The 14432-nt window shown below is 32.7% G+C and overlaps 1 protein-coding gene across 1 annotated transcript; it reads left to right on the top strand.

The window, feature by feature from the left end:
* Positions 1 to 8634: 8634 nt before the first annotated feature.
* On the top strand, positions 8635 to 10284 carry LOC143620073 (uncharacterized). The gene is made up of 8 exons (XM_077091856.1): positions 8635 to 8702; positions 8960 to 9011; positions 9163 to 9236; positions 9327 to 9428; positions 9515 to 9658; positions 9768 to 9819; positions 9897 to 9970; positions 10119 to 10284. Exons 1-8 carry the CDS (start codon positions 8635 to 8637, stop codon positions 10282 to 10284), a joined length of 732 nt encoding a protein of 243 aa, XP_076947971.1.
* Positions 10285 to 14432: the final 4148 nt, after the last annotated feature.

The following is a 14432-nucleotide window of genomic DNA, read 5'->3' on the forward strand; positions in this document are numbered from 1 at the left end:
GTTATATTGAAAAATATAATCTGGAAATGAAATTGGGCTCTTTCTCAAATGACCAATTTGAAAACCAAATTGAGTATTTTCGGTCGCTTTTATGGTCGCAAATCATGTTTTTCCACTAATTTGCAACCAAGTGACGGTCACAAAAGCCTCCGTCGGCATTCCTTTTTTGTGACCGCCAGTTATTTTGTGGCTGGTTATAGCGACCTTAATAGCAGTCGCAATCTTTGCGACCAGGTTGCGTCCGGCTCTTTTTGCGATGGGGTGGCAACCACTTTTTGGCAACTTGGTTGTGACAGTTTGCAACTAAAAATACATAGATGTAGTTATAAATACATAACAACTAGATTAATGTATTTCTAATTTGTGTTTGTTTATTAAGAAAACAAACGTATTTGTTTATATTAATTTGCTTATATCATAAACAACTGGTTTACGAACTTGAACAACCACAAACAAACGGAGTAAAAACAACTAGAAGTAAATGAAAATCCAAACATAAGTTCTAAACGCCATTGTAAATCAAACATTTAAAAAGTAAACAAATAAACCTAAGTTTTGAAAATATTTCGGGGAGATAAAATTTTGAAAATATTTGGAAATACATTTTTGTAAAGTACAGACATCGGTAGAAAAATACAAAAATTCATGTTGAAATATTAAAGTCAAAATGGGCTGAAAGTTTTGGAACTACAAGTTTTAAAATTTCACTAGGTATGGGTTTCGGCCTTTTGGGTGATGAACTTAGTTTGTTAGCCCAAACCAGGCATAAATTTCTTTTAAAGTTTCACGGCAAATAAATAAATGGGCATTTACGTATTTCTCCTTCCTAATTTTGAAATTACATATTTTCTCAAACCATGCTTAGAGAGCATTATACATTTTGCATTAAAAGCTTTTATTTTGAGGAAATATATAATTTCAAAGGTTTAGAAAGGAGAAATATGTAAAAATAACATAAATAAAATATATACGTCTTAGCCTTGTAGAAAACATTTCTCTATTACATTTTTTTTATTAAAAAAAAACAAATAATTGAACACCGTTGTTTACTAAAAGATAGGAGCTATTTGCCGATTTTGAAGAATCTTGTTATGTATTTATACATATATCGTGTACTACATATTGCTTTCGATCACAGGTGTGGATAGCATACAAGGAATCAAGTTGGGCGAGTGCTTTCTTTTGGATAGCTTTACTTATATGTTTTAGAGGGTAAGTGAACAACTCATCATGATTAATAGGTTTGATTATGCATAAGAAGTCTTTTAATTGTATTAAAAGACTAAAGTATGTGTACTCAAGTTCTTCATCTTATATAACTTTGATTTTATCCACATTTCAACTCATTTGCTCATATCTCAATACACAAACACATTAACTCATGTTTTCGAAACTCTGCCACAGTGTTACTATATGTGCATACGTAGTGCGGGAATTGCTCTATTTATCACCTCAGGAGCCCGCCTCCCTAATAATAGTCAAGAGCGGCAAGAGGCAAGTACTTCAACGAACCCAATTTAACAAGTAATTTAAATGGTGTATAACTAGATTCTATTGCCTCCAAAGGGGATGTCCTAATGGTTGTAAAATAGTTAGTAGTAAGGACCTCCTCTCATCCATGTTGTGAGGGTTAAAACTTTGAGAGTGATGTTCGATATAAACAAAAAACTAGATTCTATTATAGTATATAAGGTCATTCATTAGAAAGTACAACTTTCAACACCACGTTGTAGAAAGGGAAAATTATGAGAATGTCAATTCTAAAGAGAGTATTTCGATCATGAGTAAATTTAAGAAACTACTAGTCATGAGTAGATTTAGAAGAGAAACTAGTCGTTACAGGTAGATTTGGGTGAATATTTAAAGAATTCTTCGCATATGGGAGATGATAGTCCAGATACTCTCTTTGAAATGAGCATTCTTAGATTTTTTTCCTTGTAAAAATATCATGATATGAAGTAAAATCATTTAATTATTATATATAAACTTTTTTTGAATAGACATAACCAATAGTGAATAGTCATTTCATTGATCTTCACCACCTTTTGCATGTTTAAAACACAAATAAAATATTTGACAAAAAAATATTGCGAATAAGAAGATTGTTTAATAACTTATAAAATTTCTCCTTCACAAGCTTCGATTTTTTTCTCAAAGTAGCTGGTTTAAAAAGAAGGAAGTGGTTTCTAAGTGTCTGACAATAGATCAAATTGATTTTAGGGATCCAGCCGTCTGAGATGGCTGAATCACGTTTATTTATTTTAATGGTGTTCCATGTAAGCAATGACGTGTACATTTGTTGTGACTAGATCAGTTATCTGAGACGGTTGGATCCAAATTTATTCCATTGAACATACTTTTGCCAAGTGGCAACAAAGCTGAAACCAGCCATCTGAGATAGCCGGATTGAACTCCGTATTTTCAATTATTGCAAACTCACAGGTGTACTGCAAAGATGATTTAAAATTCATGTAGTGTAAGGTGGCATATGACATCTTTTGAACACCATACTCACTATTTTCATACAGAGTAAGTCATGAGAGTATATCCATTATACAAGGAGAATTTGATTTTACAAAAAAACACCAATATTCTTTTTCCTATATATTTGTTCAACCTTCAACCTTTATGTATTCCACAAGTGCAAATCGTCATTAAAAATTTATTAATGTGAGGTAGTAACTTGAGAAATATAGGGCAAACGTACTGGTGTTCTTTAGTAGAATCAAAATTATTCTTGTATAATGAATAAATTCTCATGACTTACTCTGCATAGAAATAGTAAGTATAGTACTGTTCAAAAGATGTCACATGCTATCAACTTACACTACATGACTTTGAAATTATCTTTGCATCTTCAAAGAAGTAAACCCGCAAGTTTGCAGTAATTAAAAATACAGAGTACAATCCAGCTATCTCAGATGGCTGGTTTCATCTTATGCTGCCACGTGGCAAAATTATGTTCAATGGAATAAATTTGGATCCATCCATCTCAGACAGCTGATCCAGTCACAACAAATGTACGCGTCATCGCTTACATGAAACACCATTAGGAGAGAAACATGATCCAGCCATCTCAGATGGTTGGACACCTAAAATTCATTTGGTCTATTGTCAAGACACTTAAAAACCATTTTTATATTTTTAAACCTACTACTTTGAAAAAAAAAATCCCACAAGCTCCACCTTTCAATTATACGCTCATCGAGTTTAACTTCAATCTTAATCTCTAAAAGTTAAGAGCATGCATTTCAATAGCTTATTTATCTTCAGTTCTATAATTACATTTAAAAGATGTTATATTTTATTTCTTTTTTAATTAAATAATATTTTTTTTATATTTTGTAACCATCATTGCTTAGGGACGTCGCCCCTAAGTACCAATATGATTATAAATTATAATAAAATCAAATAAGTGTGCACTTCACACCCGACTTATTTAGATTTTTATATTACAATTAACTTGATCGACAAATTTATCCCTAATTACACTAAAATCACTAGCTGACATTTGGAACTTTCACACGTTTTGCCACTTGTCACTCTGACATTAACTGACATTCTATACTCTCTAATAAAAAGCTACAAGTTTTGCCACTTGTCACTCTCACATTAAACCTTATCATTTTTCATAAATTTATAATAGTAAAATAATATTTACCATTCTTAAAACTTATGCTTCAAAATTTGTTAATTTAATATTAATTCCTACTTTTTTTAAATATTTGATATTTATAATAATCTTTTACTTTAAAGTTGTTTTAAAGACTATTGCACGATGACTGTGTATTAATAATGTTTAATATGTTTATTGTTTCTTGTATATCGATTATTTATTAAATATTGTATTTTCAATAATTACCCGTATAGTAGACGGATTACACACTTAAGAACTAAGTTTTGTTCAAGCCTTCAAGAACACAATCCACTGTTAAAATCATGGTCTCACCATAATATAGTCAAACAAAAACACCCAGAAGAAATTTAAATATTTTTATAAAAGGTGTAATATAAAATTAATATACATGAGCAGATTGTAGGTCAGCCATAAATAATATTTAATATTAACCGATGTGAAAAATAGACTAGCTGGCCGTGCTACTACTACATTATAGACTAGTTTGAAACCCGTCTACTGTATGAGTATTTTTTAAAATACAATATTTAATAAATAATCGATATACAAGAAATAATAAACCAATTAAACACTATTAATACACAGTCATCGTGCAACAGCCTTTAATACAAATTTAAAGTAAAATGTTATTATAAATATCAAATATTTGAAAAAAGTAGAAAGTAAATATTAAATTAACAAATTTTGAAGCGTAAGTTTTAAGAATGATAAATATTATTTTACTATTATAAATTTGTAAAAAATTGTGAGATTTAATATGATAGGAGCAAGTGACAAACTTATAGTTTTTTATTAGAGAGTATATATGTAGATTATACGATCTAAAAATCTAATCTATATTTAGAGAGGACAGAGTGGGAGCTGGGAAATCCTTGGGAAACACCGTGGCCGGCCGAGAGCACCACCACTGAATATGAGGTTTTTTTCCTGCATGGAAGCCAGGGACTAGAAGCCGGTTTCTCCCTATTCCAATTTAAGATTTTGACACGGTTTGAGAAAAAATGATAAAATGACACGGTCATATTTAAGGAAAAATGGAAAAAAAAGCTAAGAAAATGTGAAGAAAGATGATGTGTGAGATGCGAGAAAATTAGTGGGGAAGACACTACTTCCTCCTCTCTAATACAAAATGAATTATAGTGCATCATGCCATAGTGCAAAAGCTAGTAATATTTAGTAACTTTGCGAGTTTTAGAAAACTAATAGATTTTAGAAACCAACTTAGCCCTGTAATTAGAATGGATGAATCTGTGTTAAGGGTTGCTTGGTAGCCTTTTAGTAATTTCATTAACAGGCTACCTGAATTTGTTAAAGGTAGATTGTGTTTGGTTCATGTTAAAGACACTTCTTATTGACTCATAGAACTTCTTAATAATTAAGTTATAATTATGCTACATCATTCAGGAGCTATCTCTTAATTAGTCAAATTTTAGAAACCAACGTTCATAGCAGCCTTATAATTTTTATTAAATGTTCCCCTTATTATTATATTTTAAACTTAACTTTTAAGATTCTCTTCCTTTCAATATTTAACCACCCCATGTTTATAACCACCGATTTATAAAATTTTTTAGTTGTCACATGTATAATATATCTCTATTAATGTATATGTCAAAATTAGGGTGCTACAAGCCTACCACACTGCTGTTACAGTTATACGCCTTTTCTTTTTCAAGTCATCGTGTTTACCATACCTTAAGAAAATAACATAATTAATGTGTATAATTTTGCCTTTTAGTAAATCTTGTAGTGTTTGAATACATGATTCCAAGAAATTAGCTCATGTGGCAAGACGAGACACATTCATGAGCACCAATTAAGATAAGGGAAAAGTTAACGTTCAAACTAAAAAATTGTATTAAACATGCGAATTAAATAGTGTAATTATATATATAAGTAGTGTAATCATGTAAAGTAATTGTTTTCTATGCAGTATTTTGCATGCATTGCAATTACACTATTTAATTTGTATGTTTAATACGTTAATTTAATTTGTATTTGATCCAAACCCATTATATGTATATACATGTTATTTTCTTGGGGGCTATATATGTACATGTATTCAATTTGACATTACTTGTGGAGTTGTGGACGTTGACCTTGTATTGAAATTAACTTGAATACATCCATGCACAAGATTGATACGTATTTTGTTTGGTTAAATTTTAACTGTGCAGCCTTTTCTTGTAGAGATTTGCATTCTAGTGATCCGCCGCTGTTGACGCATTTCAATATATGACTGCAAGACGTGGCGCGCAATGGTTTGGTTTTACTTTTTTATATATAATAATTGTGGAGTTGGGAGTACTGGTAAGACTTAAATGTCGTAACATCTTGCTTTGGCTTTAATAATTGTGATGTTGGATGACTATATAATCGTGGACCCATCTAGGCATAAAGTATAATGCTTGTTTGATAAAGAAAATAGTAGTGAATGCTCTGCAATTTTCTTTCTTCTTTGCATGTATACTGGAGTGTGTGTTAATTTCTTTCTTCTCTATATATATGTACGTAATTAAAAAATGGCTTATGGATCAATATGTTCTTTGTTTTATTTTCAAAGGGGACTCCCCACTAATTTTCTATATGAAAGAACAAATAATCAAACTGGTGCTGAAGTCTTAGATGCTTCAATTCTATAAGAAAAGACAACCATTTTCGGGTTGGTTCGATGGTTCGGTTCCGGCAATGTAGCAAAATGATCTTATTAAAACAAAATTATTTTAAGCAAAATTAAGATTGAATAATCAACATACGTCAAGGGAATGTGATTTGGTGCCAAATCAACACTTAGATAATCTGAATATACAAACATAGCTATATAAGAATATGCAATTTTATCAAGTTAGCCAATCAAATGTTATGAATGGAAGTCAAACTCTGTTTACTTGTTATTTAACTATATCTTATGTTCTTTGTATGGTTCTCAAAGTTCTCACAATTTATAGTGATTCACAAAAAAGAATGTTATACTAAATTATAAGTCAATTTAGTGAAAGGTGTGAGATACAAACAAGTAGAAGGCAAAGTCAAGGGTAATTAAGATTAACCGCAACACATAATTTGAGGGAATGCTATCTATTACGGTACAACGTCATCCTAAGAATATGATAAGTTTTTTCTCGACTTTGTGTAACGTTTAGGAATATGATAAGTTTTTTCTCGACTTTGTGTAACGTTTATATTTTCTTTATTAAGTAAAAACTTAAATCTTTTGTTGTAGGGTGTTGAGTAAGAATGTGAGCCAAGGAGTGATGAGTGTTTTTGGATGGCACTCCAAAAGTGGGCCTCAAGAGGCAGGGAGTCGTCGATTGTATTAAAGCATGTTATCCAAGGGCATATCATGATGTTAAGTTTTTTTCCAAACACAATAACTCATTATTTTTTTGTTACTGTGTTGTCAATTCTTCATCGAACTTTAGGATTTCCGCTTCTTCACACAATCTGATATTTTTTGGTAGTTTGTTAACACAATTGAATTTATGCTAGTTATTATCGTCTGCTAGTTGGCACATTTGTGTTAACTCGACTAGCTTATTAATTAGTTACTAATTAGCTATGTTGACTATCATTAACTTTTGTTGAACGTCGAATTGAGTGTTATCAACTAACTTCTAAATTGCACCAACTAAATCATAAACTACTTTTTGTTTGGGTAGAACTCAACAACCTCTTATCTAAAACTTTTGCAGCTTTATCATCAGGGCTAGTCCCACATGAAGGCCCCTTTGATCGAGTTGTCTTTGGAACAATGAGTCCACCACCACTGCCGCGACCACCACCACCTAATAGAATTATTACAAAAATTAAACAAATGCATTATATATAATTAACATATTATAAATAACAAGTACTTTGGATTACAAAATATATAAATGTCGTGAACACATACTTCATATATAAGTTTATTTTTTTAAACTAAAATATTATATAATTTGTTCTTTTACTTAATTACGACAACTAAACTAATTAAAACTAGTTTTTCTACCCGGCGCGTTGCGCCAGGGCAGTTGGCAACACCCCAGCGTTGAAACCCAGACGTTGGTAAAACCGAGCGTTACGACAATGAGTCGACACGAATCCAATCAGTACTGGTTACGTTCGTTACGATATAGACACCATTGGTAAAATTTGAGGGTTTAAACCCAAAAAATTAATTCGTCAAATTAACATATAAAAACTAAACAAACACATAAGATAAAAAATATTTGGTTGGCAAACCCGGGCGGTGGTAAAACCCAAGCCTTGTCGGTCACGAGCATTGAGGCGGTAACCTGACATGAATTCAGTCTGTTTTGATTACGTACCTTACGGTACCGGAACTAAAAAACGAAAAAAATATAAAGCTTAAGATGGACCAACGACCAATTGGGGGGGGGGGGGGTTCGGTCGGTAGTGTTTGTCGGTCATGGGTTTTAAATAAGGCCACGAGTCTACGCAATCTCGGTAGGTTCCTTTTAGATTTTTTATAGTCCCGGAACTAAAACGAAAAAAAAAATTAACATTTGGTCGATTTCCATTACGTTTATTATAATAACTAAACTAAAAAAATCACTGACCAATACGGTGTCGCCAAGTGGCCCAATAGACGACCTGGGACACCAAACTTGTTAATTATTATATATAGTAAAATAGTTAAAAGTAGAACAGTACGTAGCGGTATAATTAAGAACTCACACCAAGCAAATGCATGTTAAATTGTTAATGAACCGCTCCAACATGTGGGTACCAACCTAGTTAAAATTAAATTAAAAAAAGACCCAAGGACAAAACATTATTGCAAGCATCAGGAAGATAGCGACAAGAATGTGGACATTATTGCAACAGTGACTAACTATAACTTAACTTATGCCAAAGAAAGGATAAACATGAAAATAGCTTCTGAATAGGGCAAATCGCTTTAGAACTGATCCCCACAAGCCCTGATTCTTGAGCAAATGGCGGCCGCATCGGCGTTAGTAGCATTGAAGAGTTTGTTCATTGTATTGATGTGTATAATGGCAGTTGCACTTGCTTGCACATTAGCAAAGGATGGCGACTCGTCTTGTTTCGACTATAGCGCATTGTAATTTAATTACAAACATGGATTATATACCTCTCAATCTTATTAATAATGTCTTTGTTAGTAGTACTTGATGCTCTGATTACCGCAAAAAGTTGTGAATCCTAATTTTCGTGTTACGATTGTTTCTTTGAAGTTAATAACTAAATGCTTCTGGCCTGTAAATTGAACTATTTGTTCTTCAATTTCTTTGATTTATGAGTGCCAATTACACCTGTAAAGGTAAGTGTCTTAAGCCATCTTCTCTTCATTTGATGCAGGTGGACACAAGTGATAATTACAGATGTTTTCGTATTTATAATTGCTATAGTGGTGAGCAATTAACTTCATTTACAAGACTAAGTTTTTGTTTCTTTGTTATTTAACAATTCTCCTAAATCATATATGAGGTTGTTATGTTTTGTCTCCCAAAAAAGATCGAGTTAAATAATTTGTACACAAATCTGTTTGTATACTTTTTTAGGCTTGGTTTTTCTACAAGGAATCCAGCTGGATCAAGAGAGTTATTCTTATAATTGTGATATTTTGGTCCGGAAGGTAACTTATTTTTGCTTATGAGCAGCGTGACATGTTTCAAAACATACAAGTTTAGGTATTTTATTCCAATTTATTTTTTCTCTTTTACAGTTTTGTTACATGCGGATACATTACTTGGCTGTTGTTCAAGTTGTCACCTGAAGAATCTTTAAAAGATCCAATATATTTTGTGCTAGTGAGACGCCAAAATGGGTAAGAATAAAGGACAATGCAAACCTTTACATATAATGTGCTAAGGTATGTTCGTAATTCTAATTTTATTTATAAATGCTACTTAGGGACGTCGATAAGGGACACGCGACACAGGCTTCTCATGTAACAGCAAAAGTAATTGTTACTGCAATAGGTTGCTGCCTATTGGCGCTAATAATTTATGCGTATATCGTTGATGGATCTCCATTCTATGTGGAAGTACTTACGCCGTAAACTTCTTTTTTTCCCCCCCTTTTTCTCTATCTCTAGACAAATGTAAAATAGAATCATTTGCCGTGTTTAAAGCATCGTAAACCCGACATTAATAAACTCTCGCAGATGCATGATAACCGCATCAGCTGATACCTGCATCCACATTGTGGTTTTCTCTGTATGTCACCTACCATTCATAAGTATTTGCTGATTTAATTAACTACTAGTACTTATACAAGTGTTGATTAATTTTAGGTGTGGATAACATACAAGGAGTCAAGTTTGATAAGCTCTGTATTTTGGATACTTGTACTTGTATGTTTTAGTGGGTAGGTATTCATCCAAAAAAACTCACCAAGGCTTTTTCACTCCCACACACATGGGACATGACCATTAGTTGCATTATTAGATTCAGATCATCAAAATGATACAAGTTTACTGCCTTTTGCTGATAATTAGTGTTGTTTCTTTTGACAGCATTGGCATATGTGTATACTTAGTGCGGGAATTGTTCTCTCTCTCACCTGAGCAGCCTGTTTTCTTTATACTTTTCAACAAAAATAACAGGCAAATTCAAGAAATTCCCTCTCTCTCTCTATATATATACATATACATATATATATATAGAAAAGAGTTAAAATAAAAATAAAAAGTTTTTTAAAAATAGTATGGAGGGCATAAAATTAAAGTTAGGAAACCATGTAGCATAAATTCTAGATTTTAGAAAACTATTTGGTATTTTGGAAACGATTAATCTCAACCACTAGATTCTATATCCAAGTGTCTAGATTTACTCGTACTCTTCCTAAAAATTCTTTTTTTTTTACTTTAACTCACCCATATATATGATAATGTTATAGAAGTGTTTTTGAGTATTGATCATGTTTAATATAACGTTCAACAATTATACAAACTTTCTGTTAAAATACTTTTGTGAGTATTTCTTATTTTGTTTAATTATCTTTTCTTGAATACTGTATCAAATAGGGAGTCCCCGTTCCATTCGGATTCAATTAACTGTTCGAAAGACCTACATAGCGTATATACATTTGAAAAGTTAATTACATCTACAACCAAAATGTACCTATGATGGGTTTTAGGCTAGTATAATTATAAAGTTTAGGCCCATAAAAACCTGATCTGCTTTATGGTTATAAGTTTTCTCCATACCTTACCATAGCTTTGCTAATAGTGGGATTTAGTGAGTACGATGATGATGATGTTGCTAATGTTTGTTTCTTTCTTGGCCAATTTCAAAGTTCTTGATTTCTTTTGATTCTTGCAGAGATATGATCACGTCAAGCGGTCCTCTATTGGTGAAGCATTCTTATAATGTATAAGTACGATTTGCTACAATAACGTAAGCGTTTCATTAATTTTTCTTTTAATGATGGTAGCATTTAGCTCTATGCTGCTGAGGACTCAAGTCTTACTTGAGATGCTGGTGTAATATATAGGGTGTGCATGGGTTTACTTTTGTTTTAAAAACGTGCACTATTGTTACGTGAATTCTATGTGCCAAGTAATTCTATAATGGGCAGTGTCTGATGTATTATAGATCTCTTGTTGTTGTTTTACATATGCATAACTAAAGGTGCCAACGTTATACTATGATACTCAGAATAACGACATTTCTAGATTAACAACATATGAGAACCATCCGAGAAGAAACTTATCATCAGGAAGATTTTACGAGAAGAAAACGTTTACCATAAGTCTATATTAAGCTTTGAAAGTTGGAAATACAATACGAGAAATTAGAGAGCTTGCTGATTACAAGAAGGAAATCTTCTCCTATTTATGTTTTTACTTCCAACCTTATTTGGTTTAACTTGTTTTCCAAACACAAATGACTGACAAAAAAGATATATAGCTAATGCTTCAACATTGAATAATTTTATATTTACGAAAAACATGTAACAAAGAGGACACTGGATGTCCTAAACGATGGTGCCGGTAGTCTTGAGAAAAGCAGCAAAAACTGGCAGAGAAATAACTCGGGAATGCACTAGAGTGGTAAGCGAATAAAGTGACCGTAATTTAAAGTCACATTAGGGCATGATGGCCGGTCCAGTTAATATGTTTATTGAGTTTTATAACTGTAACCAACGTGACACTAGAAGCGGATAGTTTGACTATTAAGTCACGAGCCACGCTAAAGAAGAATACCACGAAGAGATGAAAATTGATTTTAAGTAAAAGCATGCGTGGAATGTCATTAAACATGAGCGAAAATGGGTCTAACCGATTCTAGGAAGAAGACTTCAACTTCGGGAGACTGCCCCACATCAGCTCCCGACGCACATACAAGCATCAATGTCAATTTCGAGAACAAAACTAATGAAGTGGTATTCAATGTTGCTAACGAATTTGAAGAGAAAATTGAAGGAAAACTAAAAAGGGAACCGGGTGTTGTGCCAAATTGAAGGTTTTTAGGGAGGTTTGTAATCCAATGCGGCATGCTAATGTGCAGCCGTGTAGGTTTTGATTTAAGCGTTGGAGATGCTTTTAGATTAAAATTTTGTTTGGGCTTGGAAGTTGCAGATATGGCACAGTGTGGATTGTATGGTTTTGTGGAGGGGCGATAACATACATGTGCTAGTTTGGGTTAGGGATGGACAGAGTTGTTCTTGGCATCAGATGGGTTTTGGTGTAGGTGGTGTAACAACCCTGAAAATAGGGTCTGGAATTAAAACAAAAAAACAAAACAAAACAAATAACGTGTCACGAGTAATAGAGTAACCGGCAATCATCTTCATTGAACGATTTATAAAAGTTCACATGTAATTGATTCTAGTGGATGCAACCCACTAGCTCATGGAGAGTTCACGGATTCGGCCCAATCATATTACCGAGCGGCCCAATGGATAAGTACCGAATGACAAATCCCAATTACTAAATGTGTAGGCCGAATGACACTAAAAAATGAACTTAATCGACAACTAGTGGGGCAGGGAGCAAAACCCTAGCGCCTGATAGCGGTCATGCAGTAAAATCCTAGCTTTGATTTTTGGTGTGTGGAACTGGTTGAAACGTGTTCTTATGTGATCCAATCAAAAGCCGAAGCCCTAATATGTCACACCCTGACCTACGGCAAAATATGTTGGACGAGACTTATTGATCGCTCATAAGCTCGAGACACTATTTAATTGTAGCAATAATTATTAATTTATTATAACCAACTAAAGTACATCGGTTTAAACAAAACAATCCAAGCATAATCCAAATAATAATAGCATGATAGCTTGTCCATTTATAATCTATATAGCCTAAAGGTAATTCTAATGTCGTCACAACTTGTAATCTTCAAGCTAGCTGAGACAAAACAAATCAAAACCGAGGAGATTCATTAAATAAAACATAAGTACAATATGCAATTAAATAAGGTCTTCGGTAAATCCTATATTAGAAACATGTACTTCAAAAACTTTAGGTAGAGATTTTAGTCGTCGGATCCACAAGTATATTATTAGTACTTATATACTCAATACAAAGATTATTTTCCCCAACTCATGTCCGGGTGGTAAAAAAGAGTTTTCAGATGGTGGTAATGATGGGTAAAAAGGTGTTTGTGTAATTCCCTATCTCAAATAACAGATTCCACGTGTCAAACCCAAAAAAAATACTTTGTGTTTGGGTAAAAAGGTACTTAACTTCTAGTCAACAACCTAAAACCATTTTTTTTTAAATCACCTCATCCAAAAAAAGTTGCCACTTTTGTGTTTATACTTTGACTAACTAGTTATGTTAATATTTATATATTTGGAACGGATATTTTTGCACTTTGTGACCCACTTTAACCTAAAGTACTGCGAGGACATTATATTATAAATATAAAAAAGCAATTGCGGTTTAGAATTGACACTTTCAGTCATCTATATCACCAGCACTCTGTTTCCCCACACACTCAAGCAAAAATGGCAGCGTCGTCGTCAGTGTTAGTAGCATTGAAGAGCTTGTTCATTGTATTTGTGTGTATAATGGCAGTTGCGCTTGTTTACTCATTAGCGAAGGATGGCGAGGCGTCTTGTTTCAACCCACGCGCATTGTAATTTACAAACTTAAATTATATGTCTCTCAATCTTATTAACAATTTGTCCTTCAGTTTCTTTGATGATTTATGAGTTTTTCAACTGCTACTTCTGGTTTCCTGCGAAATTCCAAATAGAGTTCCAATTGTTTCGCAGCATGCAATGTAATTGGAATTGGAATTTCCGTAGGATTTGGAATCGGAATGAATTGGATTTGGAATCTGAACATTCCAATAGGAATTGGAATTTGAAGGAATTGAAATCCAATTCCATTCTTGATTTGCTCGTTTGACAAATGAATTGGAATCGTTTTTTTAACGGGGATAACGGCGGAAACATTTTAGTTTTTGATTTTTTTGTTTTTTATTTATGTTTTGCGTTGTGATTTTTTTAATTATTTTTTTAAATTTTTTTAGAGGTTTTCTATTAACATCAAAAACCCGTCAAAAAAATATTAAAAAATAATAATAGTAAATTCATAAATCAAAATATAAATCGAAAACAAAAAAAGTAAAAAAAACTAAAATGTTTTATTCGTTACTCTCGTTAAAAAAAGCTCGAGAAAAGATTCCAACGAATTCACTTGAAATCCTTTACATTTTGAAAGGATTTACAATCCCTTTATTTCCAATTCCTTGACAACCAAACACACCAAAATGGAATTAAAATTCCAATTCCAACAAAACGAACACGCCATGTCATGGGATTTTAATTCCAATTCTTTTGAATTCCCACGAATTCTGTGAAACAAACACGCCCT

The sequence above is a fragment of the Bidens hawaiensis genome, unplaced genomic scaffold (assembly GCF_021521415.1).
Source record: "Bidens hawaiensis isolate Kalapana, Puna unplaced genomic scaffold, B.hawaiensis_p1.1 tig00002525_1, whole genome shotgun sequence".
NCBI classification, from domain to species: domain Eukaryota; kingdom Viridiplantae; phylum Streptophyta; class Magnoliopsida; order Asterales; family Asteraceae; genus Bidens; species Bidens hawaiensis.